This window comes from Lontra canadensis, unplaced genomic scaffold (genome assembly GCF_010015895.1).
Source record: "Lontra canadensis isolate GAN:19392208 unplaced genomic scaffold, GSC_riverotter_1.0 scaffold43, whole genome shotgun sequence".
Taxonomy (NCBI): Eukaryota; Metazoa; Chordata; class Mammalia; order Carnivora; family Mustelidae; genus Lontra; species Lontra canadensis.
The window spans coordinates 13325446-13346799 of NW_022631037.1; the positions used below are offsets into that span (position 1 = coordinate 13325446).

Consider the following 21354-nt stretch of genomic DNA (forward strand, 5'->3'; position numbering starts at 1 on the left):
TGGTTTTTCCACCTGCTTCCTCCATGTCCGGGAAGACCATCACCCACAGTTGCCCCCAGACACCTCCCTCTCTCTCACTGGCCACCACCAATTGCTCTCCAAGACCGCTGGATTCTAACTGCTTGCTGTCTCTGGCTGCCACTGCCTCCTTTCCCATCCCATTGCCTTGGCCTAGTGCAGCCCCACCTTGTTTCTTACCCGGAGGACCACAGCTGTGTCCAGGCTAGCCCCTCCAATCTATGCTCCAAACCGCAACCAAGACAACTTTGCCACTGTGCTTACAAGCCTTCAATGTCTGCCCAGTGGCTTCAGGACAAAGCCCAGACTCCCATCACATGACTCAAGGTCCCCTATGATCTGCTCCTGCTGACCCTTCTCTTTCCACCACCTTGAGAACACACTTTGCTGGTGAAGTACCAGGAACATGCATGTCACCTGCTTCCTCTGCCTTGAACACTTACTCCCCCCGCCACCACCAGGTTAACTCTTAACCAGGCTTCTAGACTTCTCTGAAGCCTCACCTCCTCTGAGAAGCCTCTCCTGACCTCCCCAGACTAAAGGAATTTCCCTTCTACCAGGTTCCTGCAGAACCCAGTGCTTCTCCCAGCAGAGAGCTCACAGTGCTGTCCTGAATGGTCTGTGGCTCCCTTTTAGACTTGTGCCTGGTACACAGTAGGTACTCAATTAAAGTTCAGTGAGTAAACACGGGAATAAAGGATTGACTCCTTTGAAAGGCAGTGGGGTAAGAACACTAGGCTGGGAGGCAGAGACTGGACTCCAATCCCAGCAGTCTTTGCCATCAACTCCCTGGGATCTTGGGCCAGCCACCTGACCTGCGGACCTGCCCAGTTCCTTTCCTTGGGTCTGCTAACCTTTCAACTGGAAGGTCTAGATGGCTGCTGCCCTCTACACTCCCCCACCCCCCGCCACATGCACTTAGGGCAATAACATACAGGTGAGGGACCCAGGAACTCTAGTCCTCCAGGTTCCCCACCCCAGAAACAAAGAGAGTGGAGAAATGGTTTGAGTGCCACGTCAGGCAGGATACACGGGCCAGCGGTGACAATAGTCTGGGGTCCACATCCTGCCAGCTGGTGATGACAGAACTGACATAAACACCTGCTGACTTTCTCACTCGATGTTATCGGGCTGGGGCTGGGGTGGCCCCCATTCTCTGCCCCCCAAAGTAGACCTCTTTCATCCCCCAAAGCTGGTCAGCCGGGGCATCAGTGGAGAAGGGCACCAGACGGAACTCAGTCACTCTCAGGAGGTGCTGGTTGGCAGCTGAGCCCACAGGAGCAGAAAAACTGGATCTCATCCACTGAGTAACGCCTGTGACACCCCACTTCACCTCAGTCTCCCATTTTCCCAGGCTTTACTTATGGGGAAACGGGTAAGACTTGAGGCTGATGGGAAGCTGTGGCTGAAACTGGCCACATAGCTCCCATCAGCCTTGACTGTGATGCTTGAGAGAGCTGCAAAACAAAGCACTCTATCCTGTTGAATAACCAGCTCGGGGCCTGGCTTCCTCTCTCACCCGCCCCTTCACACTCCCCTGCATGCAGCTCCCACGGGGGCCAGGCTTGCTGCATGGCAGGAATGAAGAACCAGTCTCAGGAGGCAGCTGCAAAGGACATGATGGCGGTTTTATATGTGGCCAAATACTTCTAGGGGAGTACAGATAGACAGACAGACAGATGGGGGCACAGGACACCAGACAGAGAGGGAGGAAGGTTGGGCAGTGGTGTCTTCTAACCAGTGAGTGGAAGCTGCACCCCACCCCCAGTGGGGGGGTGGGACAACATTGGCACAGGAGGTGGTGAGACAGGCATAAGGGGCCCATCCCTGAGGCGGGCAGCCGGGCAGGGCCCAGTCCTCGTTGGCACAATCGGCTCTCTCTGGCCCAGCTGGGTGCTGGCGAGGGGCAGGGCTGCTGGGCTGGAGGGATGCTAGGCTGAGGAACACTCGGGGGGCTGGGGGGGTACCAAGGCCTCTCCTGGGGGGAGTGGACATGGGTATAGGACAAGATCACAAGAGGCAAATAGAACAGCAGCAGCAGCCAAGCCCCCCAGGGGAGATCCGAGGTCCCGAGATGACCCCTGGGGTGGTGATCACCTCTTGGGCACCAACCTGCAGGGCCTCTCCCCTGGGGCCTCCGGGTGATAGTGAAGGAGCAGTTTTTTGGTTTCAAAATGAGGCGGACTAGTGTTCCACGGGTGTCATACCCAGATGAAACGGGGTGGGGGGCTCAGACACAGAGGGGCCCCCTCTTCTGATGGCAGTAGGCAAGGGAGGTTGTAGGCAAAGCTCATTCCTGGGGTGGGCAAAGGCCGAGGCATGGATGTGGAGGGGTGGGTAACAGGGTCTCTGGCTGCCCGCTCTTCAGGGATCCGGGTCGGGCTCCGGCAGAGGCCAGGACATTTGATGCCTGCCACTCTACCCAGACCACTCCCCAAGACAAGCTCCCGATGGGGCTTCCATTCTCTACCTTTCACCCACCAGACAATGGTGCCAGGAAGCTGGGAGAGAAGTGGGCACGGGGAGGGACCCTGGATCTGGGGTTTGGGGAAGACAGCCCTCATGGGAAGGAGTCTACGCTCTCCCTCTCCAGGAAAAGCCCCCTCAATCTTCCCAAATACTCCAGGTTGGGGAAAGAAAGGGCTACCCCATTTAGGACCCCTATATAGAGCCCCAAGTAGAAAGAGTTAAGGAAGTGCACCTTTTCTCTGGGAGTGAGGGGAGAGAGCCCCCTGAAGCGGGGGAAAGGGGACACTGCAGAAACGTGGGCATCCCCCCATCCATCCACACCAGGTAGGTGAAAACCTACAGCCAGGCTTTAAGGGACTCCCGGGAGCTAGGATGCTACCACGAAAGAAACCCCAGACATCCGGTGAAGGCATCTGAGAGGGAGACAGCACCCCCTGGAGGAAAGATACACCCCCGGTGGTGAGCCCCTCCGTCCCTTACCTCCCAGGGCTCAGAGCCCTTCCCCACCCCCCACTGCGTGGCCTCTGTTTCTCAGCGGATGTAGACACCTCGCCCCCAGCCTTCCAGCTCATTCTTGTTGCGCCCCAAAACGGGACCCCCACCCTCGGCGCAGTAGCGGGCCTTATTCCGGCCGCGGTTCCGGTTGTCGGTCAGCTCGTCTTCATAGTCTTCTTCCTCATCTTCCCAGGATCCCTGCCGGGCCGGTGGGGTGCTGCCCCCTGCAGGGTCTCCGAGCCCTGGCCCCTCTGAAGGGTCCGTTTCCATGTCCACACATGAGTCTCCCAGCTCCGTGTAGGCAGAGTTTCGGTTGCCAGGAGTGTCGGCATCAAATGTGTCTTGGCGAGACAGTGCCCGCAGAGTGCCTGCCCGGCCAGGTGGGTGGCTGCTGGGGTAAAGGCCTGGGGGCTGGCCCAGCTCCCCGGGGTACTCGTGCACGCTGGCGTGCTCCCCGGTGGCCCGCTCCAGCGACTGGTCCCCGGAAGGAAGGTAGGGTCCCTGGTTAGCAGACGGACAGCACACACCATGCAGATCAGGCAGGGGTGAGAGAGACACAACAAAGCAAGGCAGGTTAGTGATGGCACCAAGACATCCAGCCTGGCTAAAGGGGGTGGGCAGCTGGGCAAAGGGCTCTGCAGCCCAGCCAGAGGACAGACCTCAGGGCCTTTGCTCCTGTATTGGGACAGGAGGCACCCAACCTTTGTAAGACATGAGGAGCCATGAACTCTTCCGGTAACCATGGTAGAAAGCCCATGAATAATTAGTCATTGCTTCCTCAATGCACGTCATTAATGCTGTCTTGGGCTAAATCATCATTAACAGCTCATTAGCATTGCCACTCGTTAGTGGTTGATTGAGTTAGTCACTGCCCCAATTTTCCAAATATACTAAGGGGACTGCAGTTTGAGCGCACTAACCCCAGCTCCTTCAGCTCAAACCAGACCCTAATCACAGGCTTCTACAGCCCCACGGCTCCCCTCTCCATTCCCTAGCCAGAGGACAAAGTCTCCAAGGTTGATAGGATTCCTGCCCTGACCCCAGCAAAAAAACCAAAGCAGCAGCCTGGGGAAAGCTGGCAGGTCTCCACCGCCAACCCCCTCCACACACAATCCCCTCTCCCTCCCCTGTCCCCAGAGACAGTGAGGTGGCCCAACACCCTCAGCTCCAAACGCCACATAAAGGCGATCTGATGGTCACGGCCACCACGGAGGCAGCTGGGTGGAGTGCAGGAAGGCCTGGGTTCTAGTGTCATCCCCTGTCATTTCAAGCTGTGTGACCCTGAGCAAATGACTCTCCTCTCTATGGCCCAGTTTCTCTGTGGTGGTATGATGGGGATTAGACCAGCAGTTTCCAAGCTGTTCTCTGGAGACCAGAGGTGGCGGGAAGGGCACAGAAGTGCTTCAGGGGTCCCTGTGGAGGTGAAATGGAAGCCAAGCCACCAGCTCCCTCCGAGCAGAGCAAGGACACTTTATATACTGAGCTTCCTTAGAAGTTTCAATGAAGTTAAACAGGGAGCTACCCTATGAGCCAGCAACTTCCCTCTTAGGTATCAATCCAGGAGAAATGGAAATGTATGTTCACATAAAAGCTTGTACACAGGGGTGCCTGGGTGGCTCAGTGGGTTAAGCCTCTGCCTTCAGCTCAGGTCATGATCTCAGGGTCCTGGGATTGAGCCCCGCATCGGGCTCTCTGCTCAGCAGGGAATCTGCTCCACCCCCCCACCTGCCTGCCTCTAGGCCCACTTGTGATCTCCCTCTCTGTCAAACAAATAAAAAAAAAAATTTTTTTTTAATTTATTTATTTGACAGACAGAGATCACAAGTAGGCCGAGAGGCAGGCAGAGAGAAGAGAGAGAGGAGGAAGCAGGCTCCCTGCGGAGCAGAGAGCCCGATGCAGGGCTCGATCCCAGGATCCTGGGATCATGACCTGAGCTGAAGGCAGAGGCTTTAACCCACTGAGCCACCCAGGCGCCGCCACAAAAAAATAAAAAAATAAAAAAAAGAAGAAGTTTCAATGAACAAATGAGCTCTGTTACTGAAAACAGATCTGAAAAGCAATGGTTTTAGAATGATTTCATGACTTTCTCCTGGCTCTAATCTAGAATCAAATACTTAATGGTGTGAGCTCAGAGATGGGAAGCAGCTCCCAGGGGAGGAGGTCCAGCCTAGGGCAGGGCCCCCATAGGAGGGCCTTTCCCAGAATCTCTTTCACTAGGAGAAGGATGGAAGGTAGGGCATCAACTCACATTAAGATGCTTCATTCTGGGTCCCCTCTCAGGAAAACTCCTGGGATTAGGGCTCTGAGAGAATGGACAGTTTCTCTGGGTTAAATGCCTCTGCTCTGTGGAACTGCCTGGGGTTGACAGGCCTTGCTCTGTTGGGTCTAAAATGGGGGTGGGGGGGCGCCTGGCTGGCTCACTTGGTAGAGCATGCAACTCTTGATCTCAGGGTTGTGAGTTTAAGGCACACTTTGGGTGTAGAGTTTACTTAAAAATAAATAAATAAATAAATTTAAAAAATAAAAACAAAACGGCTGTGAAGTCCAGTGAAGGAAAATATCAGTCTTCCATATGTTTTTCTCCTAATCACCTGTCTTATAATAATGCCCCAATCAGGCCTCATATCCAAAAGCCCTTAGGGCAGCAGCTGTAGTCCTATGGGACAGGCCAGGCCCAGGAAGGCACCCCCCCCCCAATCCCATCAAAAACCACAGACACCAGAAGCTGCCACTCACCACATTTTTTACAAAATAAACCTCTTCCCTTCTTCCCCATGTTCCCTGAGCTCCAATTCCGAGCCTTGGACAGAAGGGGAGATGGGTGGGACACCTACATGGCATGCTCCTGCTGCTGGGGCACGGACCTGGCCCGCTGCGAGGCCTCCAGCCCTCCCCAGAAGCTGAGATTTCTCCTGAGTGAGGTGAGCACCTGTACCTGGAGGTTGGAGACAGGGGCAGGGCTGGCGGCCAGAGCTGCAGTAGCCATGGTACGGTTCAGCAGCGGATTGGGCGGAGTGCTGCTGGGCGGGTGTGTGGCCTTCCAATAGGCTTCCAAATATTCGGCCAAGTGCTCGCAGGCATCCTCCAATTGGTTCTCGTCCAGGATGATGTCAAACATTTCCTGCGGAGTCGGGGGTTAGGGGCGGGGCTGGGATGAGCCGGGCGTGACCGAGGGGGTGAGGGTGTGGCCTGGGTGTAGTGGGTGGAGTCAAAGGGTTGAAGGACAAAATTAAAAAGAAACCTCTGGATGTCCAGGAAGAGGATGACTCTCAGATATAGACACTGGCAGAACTACAAAAGGTCTTGGCACCCAGACAGTCCAACCCTCTCGTCCTAGATATAAGGCAACCAAGTCTGGAGGCCGGCTTGATGCCCCACACAGAACTGGGCTTCTGGGGCTCAAAAGCCATCTCTGACTGCCTGTCCGGCGCTCCTTTCCCCGAAGACCAGTTCACTCCCACCCTGGTACTCCTGGTGACTCTGTCTCTCATGCAGGCCAGAGGAAACAGGAGAACCCAAATATCCCCCCTTTCCCGGGGTCTGGGCACTCACGGGGGGGCACTGTGCCAGCTTCTCTGAGGCCGCTATTTGGACATTGAGGTGTTTGGATTGAGACTTCCCTCGGGACTTGATGAGCCTCTGAAGTACCTGGTTTGGGGGGAGAGAAGAGGAGCTAGAGGGATCTCGCAGTGCACCAAGTCAGAGTAGCAGGTCAGGGCTGGGGAGGGAGGGAGGGACGCTAGATGACTCTCAGCCCTGACCACCTCTTCCGAAATGACCTCGCCAGGCCTGTGTCCATCCTAACACAATGCTCAGGCTCTCTCCTGGGTCTCATGCTAGCCTCTCCTGGGAAGTGGCTCTCTGAAAGGCAGTGATTCACCTTCCTGATCCCTGTCACCTTTACAGCCTTTACTATCCAGGCAGGCATCCGCATGGGAACAGCGGCAGCCATCTTTGATGGGACACTTGCTGCGAAAAGGCGCTGTTCTGTGCTTTCCACATGATCAGCTGGTTTAGTCCTGATACTATCTCACGAGGGAACCACTATTATTATTCTCATCTCCACAGCAGTAATGATAATGGTAATAATAACTAAAGAGAAAGCCATGACCTTCACTAATGATCAAACTTAATGTCACCAACGGCACAACAGACACTTCGAGCCTCTTGAAAGACACGTCACGCCAAAATGCAAAACTTAAGCCTCATCACAAGCATACATCAAGCAAACCCACACTGAGTAACAGTCTACAAAGTCTGTGGTCTGTACTCTTCAAAAACGGCAGTGTCATAAAAATCCAAGAAAGGCTGGGGAACCGTTCTGGTTTAAGAATGTGAAAGAGAGGGGCGCCTGGGTGGCTCAGTGGGTTAAGCACCTGCCTTTGGCTTAAGGCATGATCTCGGGGGCCTGGGATTGAGCCCCAAGTAGAGCTCTCTGCTCAGCGGGGAGTCTGCTTCTCCCTCTCCTTCTGCCTCTCTGCCTCCCACTGCTTGTGCTCTCTCTCTCTCTCACTTGAGCTCTTTCTCGTTCAAATACATAAATAAAATCTAAAAAAAAAAAATGTTAAAGAGATAAGGCAACTAAATGTAACACGTGATCCTGGATTGAGGGAGAAACTGCCATAAAGAGCATTATTGGGGCAACTGAAAAATGAAGGACTAAAATATTTCTGGAATTTGGCAACTGTACTATGGTAATGTAGATTAACGTCCTTGGTTCTTAAGAAACACACGTTGAAATACTTAGGAATAATGACATGGTATGGTATCTTCAACCTACTCTCAAATGATTCAGAAGGAAAAAATATATATAAATACACATATACATAACACATACATAAAGTAAATGGGGCAAAATGTTCACAATTAGTGAATCTGAAGAAAACTAAGTAATATACTTTAAATGGCTGAATTGAATGGTGTGTGAATGATCTCAATAAAGCTGTTAAAAAAATTACTGAATCTGAGTGAAGGGCATTCAAAGAATGGCAGTTCCTGGAACTATTCTGGCAACCCTTCTCTAGATCTGGAATTATTTCAAAACAAAAATCTTTAAAAAGGGGGGGGGTGCCTGGGTGGCTCAGTCCAGCATCTGCCTTTGGCTCAGGTCATGATCCCGGGGTCCTGGGATCGAGCCCCGCATTGGGCTCCCTGATCGGCAGGAAGCCTGCTTCTCCCTCTCCCACTCCCCCTGCTTGTGTTCCCTCTCTCACTTATCTCTCTGTCAAATAAATAAACAAAATCTTTAAAAAGAGAAAAGAAAAGGGGCGCCTGGGTGGCTCAGTGGGTTAAAGCCTCTGCCTTCGGCTCAGGTCATGATCCCAGGGTCCGGAGATGGAGTCCTGCATCGGGCTCTCTGCTCAGCAGGAAGCCTGCTTCTCTTCCTCTCTCTCTGCCTGCCTCTCTGCCTAATTGTGATCTCTGTCTGTCAAATAAAAAATAAATAAAATCTTTTTTAAAAAGTAAAAAAGAAAAGAAAAGAAAAAGAATAGATATAGTGTTTAGTAGGTCCGGGTGTTTTGCATGCTTAATCCACCTATGTCATCCTCACAACCACCACATGAGGATTCCTATTTTGCAGGCGAGGAAAAAGGCACAGAGAGGTTAGGTGACTTTGCCAAAAGAGCACAGAGCGAGGAGTAGCAGTGCTGGTTCATTAACTCCGGGTGCCCTGGTTCCAGAGTTCCCACCCTTCACCTCGGTCAGTGCCCCTGGGAGAAATGGAAGGATCAGTCACTTCCCAGCTCACAAAGTGTTTTTGTATCCATTAACTCATTAGATCTTTTCAACCGCCCCAGGGAGGACTTCAATCCTATCTTCCCCTTTCTACTCCTTAGAAACTTAGGACTCAGAAAGGTCAGGGTACCTGGGTGTTCCACTCTTGGGTGTGTTCCAAAATGGGAAGTCTTTTTTTTTTTTTTTAATATTGTATTTATTTATTTGACAGAGAATGACACACCAAGAGAGGGAACACAAGCAGGGGGAGTGAGAGAGGGAGAAGCAGGCTTCCCACAGAGCAGGGAGCCCAAAGGGGCTCGATCCCAGGACCCTGGGATCATGACCTGAGTTAATGACTGAGCGACCCAGGCACCCCTAAAATGGGGACAGATATCACCCTTGGTTGTCAGTCATGAATCAGACAGAACCCGGGGCTCTTTCCATCATTACCTCAAATCCCCTCAACAATAACAAGGGAGGGACTTTAATTCCCATTTTACAGGTGAAGAAATTGAGATTGAGGCTCAGAGGCTAAATAAATCCTTCAGAGATCCCAAGCTCAGTAACAAAACAACAGCCAAACAAACAACAAAAGTGAAAGAATGAATGAATGAATGAATGAATGAATAAGTCAACCAGGGCAAAGGCTTGAACCTAATGCTGTTTTCTCCCTTCAAATCCTTCACCTGAACTCGCCCTCTATGTTTCTCAAACCCCCACTAATGCCTAGGAGGGGAAACTCACAGATCTGCAACACCAAAAAGAAGTAAATCAGCCTTCCTCCCGATTCATCTCTATCAAGGTCCAAGCGAGGACAATGCAGCAAAAAGGGACAAAATCAAATGACAGAAAAGACCTCCCAACTGCCAAGTAGTTGGGTGACACTGTGACCAAAAAAAAGCACAGTTTTCTGGACCAAGGCCGGGAGGTCAACCAGAGTGGAGACAGGGGGCTGGCCTGCATCACCCTACAATGATACTTATACCAGCTAATACATAATGGGGCACATTATACCAGACCCTTTGCTAAGTGTTAAGCATTCACATTAGGCTCAATTTTCACAATGTCCATTTGATGGAGTTTTACAGAGGAGGAAAATAAGGCTCAGGGAGATTGGGTCACACAGTTAATAAGCAGTTGCTGGGACTGAAATACAGGCCACCCAACTCCAGAGCACTCCTGTCCCCACTAGGGTCAGGCTCTCACACCCACCTTTGGAGAGGTGATCTTGATGTAAACAATGATGGGGGCCAGTGAGGTCTTGGAGAGCTGGGCTGGGTGGTTGATGGTGTCAGCATCCAAAGCGACCAACTGAAGGGTCCGGGCCAGCTCGAAGATTCGCTCGATCTCGCTCTGAACCTCAGCTGCAGGGCACGGAGTCACAGGGAAGGCGGAATGTAGGGGGGCCTCCCCAAGAGGCAACGGACAATCCAGCCCTTCTGGAGATGCACCCCCTCCACCCTCCCCTCCCACATCGCAGGGTGGGCTCACCCAGGCTGGAGCGTGTGTTGGAGCGCTCAATGATGATGTGTTTGCTGGGGTTGTTGAGGACCGAGCGCTTAGCCAGCGAAATGTCCGCTGTCACACGAGTGATGGAGATCCTGAGGGATGGAGCAAGGGGAGTAAGGGGTCAGGGTGGGCTCGAGTGCCCTGCCCATGCCCCCAGGTTCCAGGCCTTCCTCCTAGCCTTCAGTCCAAGGAAGCCCAAGATCATCATTCAAACCCACCCTGCCCATCCCCAGCAGCAAAGGACCATAGTGGGAGTGGGGAGCCAGTTCCCAGGGTCTTACCTGCCATCAAATCGATGCTTCAAGAAGTCAAATAAAGCTTTCTGCATCATGTCTGTAACCTGAGGTTGGGGGTTGGGGTGGGGGAGGAAGTCAGGTGTCTAAGTACGTACACCCTCACATTCCATTTTCTTATTTAATTCCTGAGATAAATGGGCCCCGAGGAAGTGGGGGGTTCCTTCTGGGTCTGAGGAACTTCCAATGGGGTCTCTGATTCCAAGGGTTCTTCTAGGTGGGTTCTCTGGGAAGACCCTCCAGGGGTGTCTTGGGGGAGGCAGACTGGACCCTTCTGGGTCTCCCTGTGGGTCAGGCCCCTTTGGGGGCTTCTCTGAAGGTCTGTAGCCCTCTGGAGAGATACCCTGGGAATCTGGGCCCTTCTAGGGGATCTCCCTGGAGTCTGAACCTTTCTGTAGCATCTTTCTAGAGGTCTGGGCCCCTCTGAGTCCACTCCCCTCTATGGGCTCCTACCTCGTAGCCCTTGAGCGACGGTCCCACCAGGACGATGGGTCTCATGGAAGGTACCACGTCATAGGGGGGCACATGCTCTGTCTGAGGTGAAAGCAGGGAGGGGGAACCCCACAGTGGAGATGGCATTAGCCCCTCTTCCCCAGCCTCCAGGCTCCCCCCATGCATCCTCTCCTCCCCCTACTCCCAGAGCCCAGATGTGGGGGATCAGGAGGGATGGCCAAGGAGAACCAGGGTGAGGGAAATGGGGGGGTGGGTGGAGAGGGCACGAGAATGGGTGTTAGAAGGTCCCACTAGCTCATCCCAGGGGGTGGGGAGGGGGACACAGAAAGCTGTGATACTCACCGACTTCTGCTTCTGTTTGGCTGGGTCCAGAGATTGCCAAGAGTGGGGAGCAGGGGAGAGGGGGAGGGCACCCGGGCAGGGGCAGAAGGCAAGGAAGGAGCCAGGACAAGAGAGGGAGGGAGAGCGGGCAGACGAGGAGAGATAACAAGGCATGCGTGTTAGTGACAGACAGAGCCAGAGAGAGGGGACGGGACCCCGTGCCAAGGGGGAGCCAAAGATGGCCCAAGATCAGGGCTGGGAGAAGGACTGACAGTCAGTCCAGTGGACTTGGGAATATTCTGACATGCCCTTCCCTTTTCTGGGTCTTGGGAAAAGTTCTGGAAAGGGTGACTGCCCATAATTTGGTCCCCATCTCCTGCCTCTAACGCAGTCCAACCTGCCCATTGTAAGCGTTCCTTAAACTGTCCCACTGTGCACCCAGTAGACCCCCATGTGCACACCCTAGCACCACGGAGTCCAAAAAAGATAAAGAGGGGTCACCGTTCCACTCTCCCCATCACACACGGGGGTGGAGGGCAGACACGGAACATCCCAGTTTTGTTACCACCGGCCCCTGCTTCCTGTGGTGCTGGGGCAAGAGGGTACAGCCTTCAAAGGGAAGGGATGCTTCAACTGCAGGAAACATCCCTTCCTGGGGGTGGGCCAGGGTGGGCTGGTGCGTTAAGCTGGACGTGCCTATTCCTGGTGCCATGCCAGCCCTCCCTGCTCCTTGGAGGAGGCCCTGCTCCCCAAAGAACAGGGCCAGAGCTGCATCTGAATCTGTTCTGGCCCCTCCCACTGCCAAAGAGCTGGGCCTTGACCCCCTGCCCTCTTGCCAGAACCCAGCAAGAATTACCTTCTTGAAGAAGGGGATGCGTTTGCCATGGGGTGGCGGGGTGGTGACACTGCTAACACTAGTCTTGGCAGAGCCGCTCTGCTCCCCAAGCTCTGCCTCCTCGTCCTCTAGCTCTAGGGGGTCTAGTTCAAAGGCTAAGTTAGTCATCTCATTACCTGGACCGCAGTCAGGAGAGAGGAGGGAGGCGAGATGGGGAGGAGTGGATGGACATGGAGACACAAGTACAGAAGGCAGGGATGGGATGGGGAAAAAAGAAAGAAGAAGAGGTGAATGGAAAAGAGCTAGAAGAAATGAATGGGGATGGGGCAGGGGAGTCAGGCAGAGAGATGGAGCTCCCAAAGAAAGGGGAAGGAGAGACAAGAGAGAATGGGCTCCGACAGGCCCAGCGTGGGGGGTGTCCTACTCTTCACAAGGGGTGGGGGGGTACTGCTGGGTGTGTTTGGAGGATTCAGGACTGGGGCGCCCCCTACTGCATGGAAAGGAGGGGACAGGCAGTGCGGAGACCACCCCACCCAGGAGCTCCCCGGCCCCACCCCTGCAGTTCCCCAAGGTGGCAGCAGCTCTTACCACTGGCAGGGGGCGTGGGGCGGCGGGTGCCAGTCACCACGTCTCCTAGGCTGGAACTGGAGTTGTCACCTGATTTGCTGTGTGGGCAGAGAGGCAAACGGAGCTGTGAGCGGAGGGGTGGGCGTGAGGGCGGGGGAAGCTTGTTCTCTCACAGGCTGCCTGCCCCCCACTCCCCTTGGAGATTCTCCAGCCCCACGGGTGACACCTGCAGGCGGCTGGGCCCTCGGGGCAAGTGGTCAACCCTTGTCCCAGCTGGAGGGCCCCCTTGTGGTCCCCAGCTAGACACCTGGAGCTGAGGCGGTTCTGGCGCAGCTTCTGTTCCTGCAGGAGGCGCAGGCTGTCCAGCTTGACGGGGCTGGGGATGAAGCCAACCTCACAGCCCTCCTTCACCAGTCGTCCGATCCACCAGTCGTTATTATATTTCTGCGGACAGCCACAGCAGGTGGGGTGGGAGAGACCAAAAGGGAGCTTGGAGGGGCAAGCCAGCAGCCACCCTAGAGGGAAACCACCCTGGGACCTGCCAAGCCTCCCCAGGGGGTGGCACCCCCACACACACCCTGCAAAGAGCCAGCCCCCAGGTCTCAGAACAACCCCGGGACCTGTATCCATCTCAGGCCACAGATCACCCCACCCCCAGCAGGTCCTCATCCCACCATGGGCTCACCGCGCCCTGGAAAGGCAGGAAGAGGAGCAAATGCTGACACCCACATGTGCCTGCACTCTACCACTCCCCTTACAGATCTCATTCCAAACCCTCTCGAAAGCCAGCCGTGTGACCTCGGCATCACCACCCCATTTTACCAATGAAAATTAGAGGCTCAGAGAGGGGAAGAGATTTCTCTAAGGTCACACAGCAGATTCAGCCAAGTTCTGCTAGGCTCAGAAGTCTTCTTCCGCTAGAGCTCCGGCTGCCCCTCTCCTGGTACCCACTACCCGGCACCCCCCCGCCCCCACCCTTCCAGACACCAAGTGCTCTCTCCACCTCTTTGATGTGCAGGAAGTCCTTGGGTTCGAAGGTGATGGCCACTCCCTGCACTGGCACCTCATCCCCAGGAGATGGGTTGTAGCCGACATTTGTCCGCACAGCAAACGCCACCGGCTTGGTCTAGAGGTGCACAGGGAGAATGACAACAGGAGGGTTAAGCCACAATGTACTGTATGGGATGGGGATGATGTGGAGATTTTCTGTGTTGATCATTAGAAAGTATACTGAATGGTTTAAGTAGTTTTCCTGTATATATGTTAAATTTCACAGTTTAAAAAAAAATAGAATTTGGCCTTCTCAGAATGGAGGGGGCCACTGGGGATTGGACATAGTAGTCTGGAATGACATCTGGAAAGAATATTAGTAATAATAATAATAATAACTGCAGCTACATTTACTGTGCCAGGGCCCATGTTACATGTTTTACAAGCATTACCTCATTTATTCACCACAAAAACCTTAGAAGTTAACTGCTAGGTGCGCCTGGCGAGTTCAGTCAGTGGAACACATGACTCTTGATCCTGGGGTTGTGAGTTTGAGCCCCATATTGGGTGTAGAGATTATTTAAAAAAAAACAAAAATTAAATTAAATCTTAAAAAATTTTTTAAAAAAGCGGGGGTCACCTGGGTGGCTCAGTCATTAAGCATCTGCCTTCAGCTTGGGTCATGATCCCAGGATCCTGGGATTGAGCCCTGCATTGGGCTTCCTGTTCGGCAGGAAGCCTGCTTCTCCCTCCCTCACTTGCCCTGCTCGTGTTCCCTCTCTCACTGTGTGTCTCTCTCTGTCAAATAAATAAAATCTTTATAAATAAATAAATGTTAACTACTATTATTATCTTCATTTTAATGAATGAGGACACCAAAGTTCAGAAAGGTTAAGCAGCTCGCTTGAGATCACGCAGCTAATGAGGATCAGCCCAGGACACACTGGACTCCAGAAAGAAGTGGAGAGTCTCTAGTTCCTATTATGTCTGGCAACACTATTAAGCACCTATTATACTACACAAGAAGGCAAGTAGTATAGCCCACATTTTACAGCTGTAAGACAGGGGCACATCAAGGCCTTGGGGTATACCAGCTGAGAAGTGTCAGGGCCAAAACTTGACCCTGGGTCTGTTCAGCCCATCTCTAAGGCCTGGGGTGGGGGAAATAGCGCCAGCACAGCCCCCTGACTCTGTATTTCTCACCTTGGCTTTCTCAAGCTGGGCTAATGCCTGGCGCTCTGCCTCCTTCCTTAGGGCTTCCCGGTCCTCCTCCAGAGACACGTCAGAGTCCGAGGGTCGGCTGGTGTAGGACTCCGCCGAGCCCTAAAAACAGACCAGGCTGATTCAGGGCCCACACTGCCTTCCGGCTCCTGGGCCTTGGAAAGCACAGAGGGGCCACCCATCATGGATCCCTCAAGTCTCAGCCACCCCAGCGTGATGCCACAAGGGCTAGGAAAAGGTGGTATTTAGATGAGAGGAACCAGGGACTGAGACTGGCAGGCCCCTGGGAAAACTGTGGCCCTAGGAAGGGCGACAGCAGCAAGCAGGGGGTTAAAGCAGGTCCCAGGACAGCTGCTTGGGGCCCAGGGAGGGGTGGGAACCTGATAGGGGCATAGTGCAGGGGAGGAGTGCCAGGGGACGAGTCTCCACTCCCTGTTCCTCCTTCCCTCCCCTGTCCCCAAGACCACACAGGCTGAGACAGACTCAGGAGAAGCCCACTGAGTCCTTCCAGGGACAGTAGCCACTAGCATAGGCTTGAGCTCTCTGCACCATTGGCAGCGGGCAGCGTGCTCTGCAGGATGGGGCCACCAAAAATTTTGCTATCTTCTGCTCAAAGGTGAGAGGAGATAAAATCCTACTTCCCTAGCCAGAATCAGAGAAACCCCAATCCTCAGGCTCTTACAAGATCTAAAAAGAGAACCCAAGATTCCTAGGGTAGTGCAGGCAAAAGAGGCAAGTGAAGAACAGAACATGGGGCAGGCCTTGCTGGCTGCTAGGGTCTCAGCAGGTCCACAAGTCTGGCTATGCCAGGAAGCTGGCCTTGACCATGTGGACCATCCCAGAGCACAAGGAATTCCCTCAGGGATGCAGGCGCATGGGTAAGGCCCAAAGTGTTGATGAACATGCTTATTCACGGGCGTGCTTGGGTGTGCAACTTCAAGTGCATTTAGGAGGGTGTTCTCCAGTATGTGCTGGATATGCACAACTGAACGCAGACAGGTGCACCTAAGCACAGCCGGGAGGCGGGGGGCGGGGGCACCCTAGGTGTGAATGTCCCTGACTGTGTGGGGCACATGAGGGCAGGAGCCAGGAGGTGTGCATCTATGTGACTACACAAATGGGGCGGTGTGGGGACAGGGGCAGGAGGGGATGCGGAGGAAGAGCTGGCCTACACCCATGTCAGGGGTCTTTCCTGAGGCCATGAAAGGGTCACTTGGCCAGGAATGTCTGGGGGACCTGGGAAAGGGAGAAAATAAAGTCCCAACTTCCCCAGAGGGTCCTGTCATTAGCTAGGGAGGCTGCCCACTCCTTTCCCGGCGAAATCACAAAAATGGGAGACTTGTGAAGGTGCAAGATTGGGGTGGGAAGAGCCGGAAGACAAGACAAGACAGACAAGAGCCGGAAAAGACAAAAGTGAAGGAGGGTGAAAACCAGCTCATCTCCACTCTCCACCCGTCCTGATGAGAGCACTAAGAATCAGGGAGACAGATGCCCAGAGAGCCAGAGAAACAGACCCAGAGACAGCGTGGCAGACAGGCATTTACTGATCCTTACAGAGATGCACACGTGCACACGCACGCACACACGCACTGCACATACACGTGCAGACACTCGCACGCACGCGCACGCAGTAGACATATCAGAACTGGCAGGAGCAGGGTAACAGCGAGGAGGCAAGGAGACAGGCTAGAGTGAGGGTTCCCCCCATCAGCTATCCCTTTGGGCCTGCTCCCACCCACCCCGATTCCCACCCCATCCCTAGCTCACCACTACGAGGGTCCGGCTGGGCGCCTCCATCCCGGCGCCCTCAGTGCAGGGCCCTGCCGGCCTAGGGGGTGGCCCAAACTGCCCGTTCCCCCAGGGGGCTCAGGTTACAAGCAGAGTTGCTACATGTGCAAACTGCTAGGGTATATTTAGCTCAGAGATGTGGCAAGGCCTGCCCCCCCCCAACTCCCTGCCACCTACTAGGGGTCAGAGCTAGGGAGCTGAGAGGAGGAAGGACTGAAGGCTGGGGGTCTGAGGCCCTGGGGGGGGGGAGGGGGAAAACACTGAATGAAGGAACCAAGGGCTTCTTTCTGTCAAGAGGAGTTACACCGAGCATAGCGTCATTCCTCCTGGCTCTGGCTCTGGCCCAGTCCTGCAACAGGAGGGATGAGGAAAAGACTGAAGAAAGAACTTCCTGTCTGTGTACTTAGAAGATGCTGGGATGAAGCGCTCCTTGTCTGACCCTCTCAAGTCAGGCCAGGGCTCACATGTGCCAAGTGTTGTGGAGACAGAAGAGTCATAAAGGGCCTCATTCCACAACCTGGAATCAGTCAGTGGGTGTGCCGGGCATCACCCTCTCTATCCAGCCTGAGGAGGTGGGGGGCTGACCTCCCTACTGTCCTCTGCCCTCATATGCCCTGCCCATTTCCCCTTTTGACGTACTCCCTTTCCTCGTCTGATCCCAAGGCTCTCTCGCCTTTTTTGGATACCAGGTTTTGTTGAGATGCTCTGTAGTCATAGCAACCACATGGTTCTCCGGCTGCCTCTCCCTGAGCCTGAGATGGCCTGGGGTCGAGAGTGAGAACAGAGAGGAGAATGGCATCTTCCTGACTGAGAAAAGACCCCAGAAAGCTATCCAGCTTCCTGCAGCCAGGGGTGCTGGGCTACAGTCCTCTCTCAGACCAACCCCCTCCCGCCCTCACCCCCTCCAACACACTTTCTCTTTGCATAGTCAAAAACAGTCAGCTGGATGGGCAGGAGGGCATTTCCTCCTTGCCATACCTCACCAGGGCTCCAGGGACCCAAAGGGCCTGGCTCCTCATCTCTTAGGCTCTGCCTCTACCCCACGCTGTCACAGGTTCTGGGGGAGGACGTGGAAGCAGACAGCCGGCAGGGGGAGTGGGTGACAGCCCGAAGCAAGCTAGAAGGAGGCAGGCCAGGCTGTCCCTGAATGAGATGACGCAGGCAGGCAGCAGGGGCTGGTGCCTGGAGCTGGGGGAGGGGCAGGGCGGGGGCTGAGGGAGTGGGCGCAGGCTGACAGTGTGTGTAGGAGAGGTCACCAGGGGAAGGGTGATGGGGTGGTTCCTGCCAGGTGACAAATGACAGGGGGAGGGTGCCTGGAGAAAAGCCTCAGCCCCAGCTCACCAGTGCTGGTCTCCACCAAGCAGCCCACCTCCTTCCTCTGAGCCCAGCCTCCCCATTACCTGGCGGACAAAACTGTTGGACGTGGTATCCGAGGACGTGCTCCCATCCGACCTTTTGAACCGCCCTTTCCTCTTGCTGTATTTGCCCTGGGGAAGCCAGGAATGGACAAGAGTGGAATCAGAAAGGGCTGTTCCCAACCCTCATCCCATCAGGCCCAGAGCTACAGCCAAGCTTTGGGAATATCATTCCCTGATCTGAGCAGCCCCACACCCCCATCTTCTTCCAGAGATGGTACAGCCCAGGGGGGAGGGAGGGCCCAGACCACAGCCTTGGGGTGGGGGAACAGTGGGAGAGAACCTTAGGAAGCACACCCAGAAACCCCCAAACCAAGCCAGAGATACTGGGAACAGGGAGGCGCTGAGAAGCTGGAGACTCATTAGGCAGCAAAGCTAATTAAGATGCTGGGCAGGCTGCAGAGTCCTCCAGGGAAGGGAGAGGCTGCCTGCAGTGTGAGGGGGGCAGAGAGAGCTGGGAAAAGTACCCCGCCCTTTCCCCCCTCCGCTGGAGCAGAGGGGGGCTGATTGTGGCTGGCCCCCAGAGTGACAAGGAATCGCCAACCTGGGCCCAGCTTGGCTTATCCTGAACCCGAATCTCGCCTTCATTTTTCCGCAGAGTGGGGAGGGGAGTGGCAGCTCTCAGTTCTTGGAGACCCAAAACCAGATTTCTGGGGAAGGGGGGCCCAAGAGATGGGGCATGGAACTGTATTTGGAAAGGAAACATCTAACCCCAACCCAGCCCAGAGTCATGGGGGCAGGTTTGACAACACAGACCCCCTCCCCACCAACACTAGCAGGACTGTTTCTCAGGCCCCTCTTCATCATCATGGTGGTCACACCTCTCCCCAAGGGAGAGAGGACTCAAGCTTCCACTCTCTAACCCCTGGAAGCCACTGCCCATAGCCAGTTCCCACCAGGCTGCATCAATCTGAATGCTCCTTGGCCCTGCCCCAAGACAAGACTAGGACACAGCCCCCACAAGGCCCGGGGGTAGGCTAGCTCAGCCTCACTGGCTGGGCTTCTGGCTTGGGTGGAGCAGACACTGCCTGACCTCTCTAGCAGCCACACATTCAGGTATTTCCAGGCCTCCTGTCAAGGGGGCTCATCCTTGCCTTCCCTAACTCACATACACACTTGGCCCCAGGCCAGTCCAGAGTGTGTTGGGGAGAGATAATGGGGGGTTCAGGCCCTCCAGACCCTTGCTCCCAGCCCCTATCCTAGAGTTTCTTTGCCCAAGAAGCTAGATAAAACATGATCACACTGGGGTCTCTGGTTCCTTGGGCCTGAGTACAAGAAGGAGCATGGGAAGATGGGAGAGAAAGGTACCTGGGAACCCTTCAAAATTCCTCCCTCCCAGCCCCTTCTCTCAAACCAAACACACACCCAACCTCTAGGACTGAGGATCCTTACAAACTTAAGAGAATCCTCCAGTGAGCCCCAGACTCTCTTTCACACCATCACCACCACCCCAGGATGGAAAAAGGGAGTGGCACCCAGAGAGACAAGGGACAGCTGAAAGGAAGGCCCCAGTCAGCTGCCTCCCAGGCTCCAAGGGGCCTAGGGTGGAGAAGAGAGGTATTTTTAGGTCTAACCTGACCCCCCCACCACATGACCATCAACCCACATTTTCATGGTGGTTTCAGTTGCTCCAGGCTGGTCACAACAAGAAAAGAGTTAATGGTATCCTACCCTTGGGATGTTGCCAGATTGGAGAATGGCCTTGTCCTAGAGAAATCCCTTGGCGCGACCACCCTAGACTCTGACCAGTCACCCCAGACCCTGCTGGTCACTGCGTGGGCCCGCACCACACCCAAGAACACCCCTTCCTGGGGATAACCCAAGGCACCCACAAAGTGTGATTGGGGGTGGGCCGCAGACACCCCCCAAAACCCCAAGGTAACAGGGCTTTCTCCCCTCCAGGACAGTGAGTTGGCATCCATCCAACTTTCCAAACTTTGGAGGCGTTTTCTAAGGCTGGGGGGGGGGGGGCGCGGGTGGAGAAGGAAAGATAACGTGGGTGTTGGGAGAAGGAAGCGGTCCAACAGGAGGATGTAGCTGAGGTGCCAGGATGGGGGCCCGGGGCCGGCCCCTTCCCCACCCTCGAAAGGCCCGTGTCTGCGGCTCCGAAGGCCTGCTGGCACCGCCCTGACCACCGCCTCGGCCATCTCCCAGTGCCACCCCCGCCCCACCCACCCCCGCCTGGCGCCCCCCGAACGTGCTCTGCGTCGCCCCCTTGCTTGAGCTCTCTCTCTCGCCTCCCTCAACCCCTGGATGCCCCGCCAGTACCCCCCCTCTCCAGCCCTGGAGCCAGTACCAGAGCAGCAGGGACACTGATGCGAGGGAGCGGAGACGAGGGTGACAGGCGGCCCGACCGCCCCCTCCCTGCTCCGCCAAACCGCAGCCCAACTCCAGGCCAAGCGCCCATCAATCATTAACCGGCAGGGACTGGGGGCGCGCAGGCGCCCCTCGCCCCTCGGCGCCGGGCACATAACTCCTTCTTCCCCGCGTCCCTTGAGCCGACCCCACAAGGTCCGCGGGAGCGGCCCCCTGCCCTCGGGCCCGGCCACCACACCTCACCTGCGGGCTGGGGTCGAACACCTCCATGGGGATCTCCTGGGAGGGTGGGTAAGGGCTCCGGGACATGCTGGTCTTCTGGACCATGGAGAGGAGCCTCCCCTCCGGCCGCCGGTCCGGCCCAGCCGGGCGCCCTCAGCGCATGAGAGAGGCCGTCGGAACCGAGAGCCGCGCAGCGCAGCCGGTGCCCGCTCCAGCCACCTAGCCCGGCCTTCGGCTGCCCTCTTCCTGCCTCGCGTCCCTCCTCCCGATCTCTCCTCTGCCGCCGCCGCCTCCTCGGCCCCTGAAGCCTCAGCATCTCCCCCCGCCCCCTCCGCTCCCACCTGCCCCTCCCTCCCTCCGCCCGCCCTCCCTCCGCCCGCCCCGGCCCCGCCCCTCGCAGCCCCTCCGTCGGCTCCGCACAGACAATGGGAGGGCGGCCGGAGGGAGGCACGCCCCTCCCGGCTCTGGAGGTGGGTCAGCGCCAGCCTCCAACTGGCCTCGGGTGAGAGTGGCACGCTCTGGGTCGGGGGTCGGGTGGAAAGTGAGGCCTGGCCTTGGGGCAGGGACCCGGGACCGCGGTTTACCGGTGGATGCCGAGAGCCGCTGGAGGTGAAGATTGGATTGGCACGCACCCCCCCCCTCGCCCCACGCTTCCGTCCCGAACCGCTCTCCCTTCCCATTCCACTCCAGTGTGGGCCGCCGGAACTTCCCTCTTTGATCCTGG

The 21354-nt window shown here is 55.6% G+C and overlaps 1 protein-coding gene across 5 annotated transcripts; it reads right to left on the bottom strand.

Annotated features, from left to right (window-relative positions):
- Window positions 1–1620: 1620 nt before the first annotated feature.
- Window positions 1621–20918, bottom strand: CACNB1 (calcium voltage-gated channel auxiliary subunit beta 1). 5 transcript variants are annotated; one of them, XM_032871472.1, is made up of 14 exons: window positions 20652–20918; window positions 18078–18164; window positions 14872–14991; window positions 13682–13804; window positions 12986–13122; window positions 12700–12776; window positions 11298–11317; window positions 10956–11036; window positions 10491–10549; window positions 10192–10301; window positions 9913–10064; window positions 6535–6630; window positions 5918–6103; window positions 1621–3483 (listed from the first exon to the last, which is right to left on the bottom strand). In XM_032871472.1, exons 1-14 carry the CDS (start codon window positions 20733–20735, stop codon window positions 3019–3021), a joined length of 1797 nt encoding a protein of 598 aa, XP_032727363.1. In that variant the 5' UTR covers window positions 20736–20918; the 3' UTR covers window positions 1621–3018. The 5 variants fall into 5 exon arrangements, with proteins under 5 accessions (XP_032727363.1, XP_032727362.1, XP_032727364.1 ...); XM_032871471.1 differs by lacking the exon at window positions 11298–11317 and adding an exon at window positions 12133–12287; XM_032871476.1 differs by lacking the exons at window positions 1621–3483; window positions 11298–11317 and adding exons at window positions 5064–5284; window positions 12133–12287.
- Window positions 20919–21354: the final 436 nt, after the last annotated feature.

What these genes read in the sequence shown, in the direction of transcription:
- CACNB1 (XM_032871471.1), bottom strand. Translation starts at nt 20,735, where the DNA reads ATGGTCCAGAAGACCAGCATGTCCCGGAGCCCTTACCCACCCTCCCAG. An exon ending in CCCCACGCCCCCTGCCAGTG is followed by an intron (nt 12,288 to 12,699) that starts GTAAGAGCTGCT and finishes ACTGCGGTCCAG; the next exon opens with GTAATGAGATGACTAACTTA. An exon ending in TCAAGATCACCTCTCCAAAG is followed by an intron (nt 6,631 to 9,912) that starts GTGGGTGTGAGA and finishes CCCCCAAACCAG; the next exon opens with GTACTTCAGAGGCTCATCAA.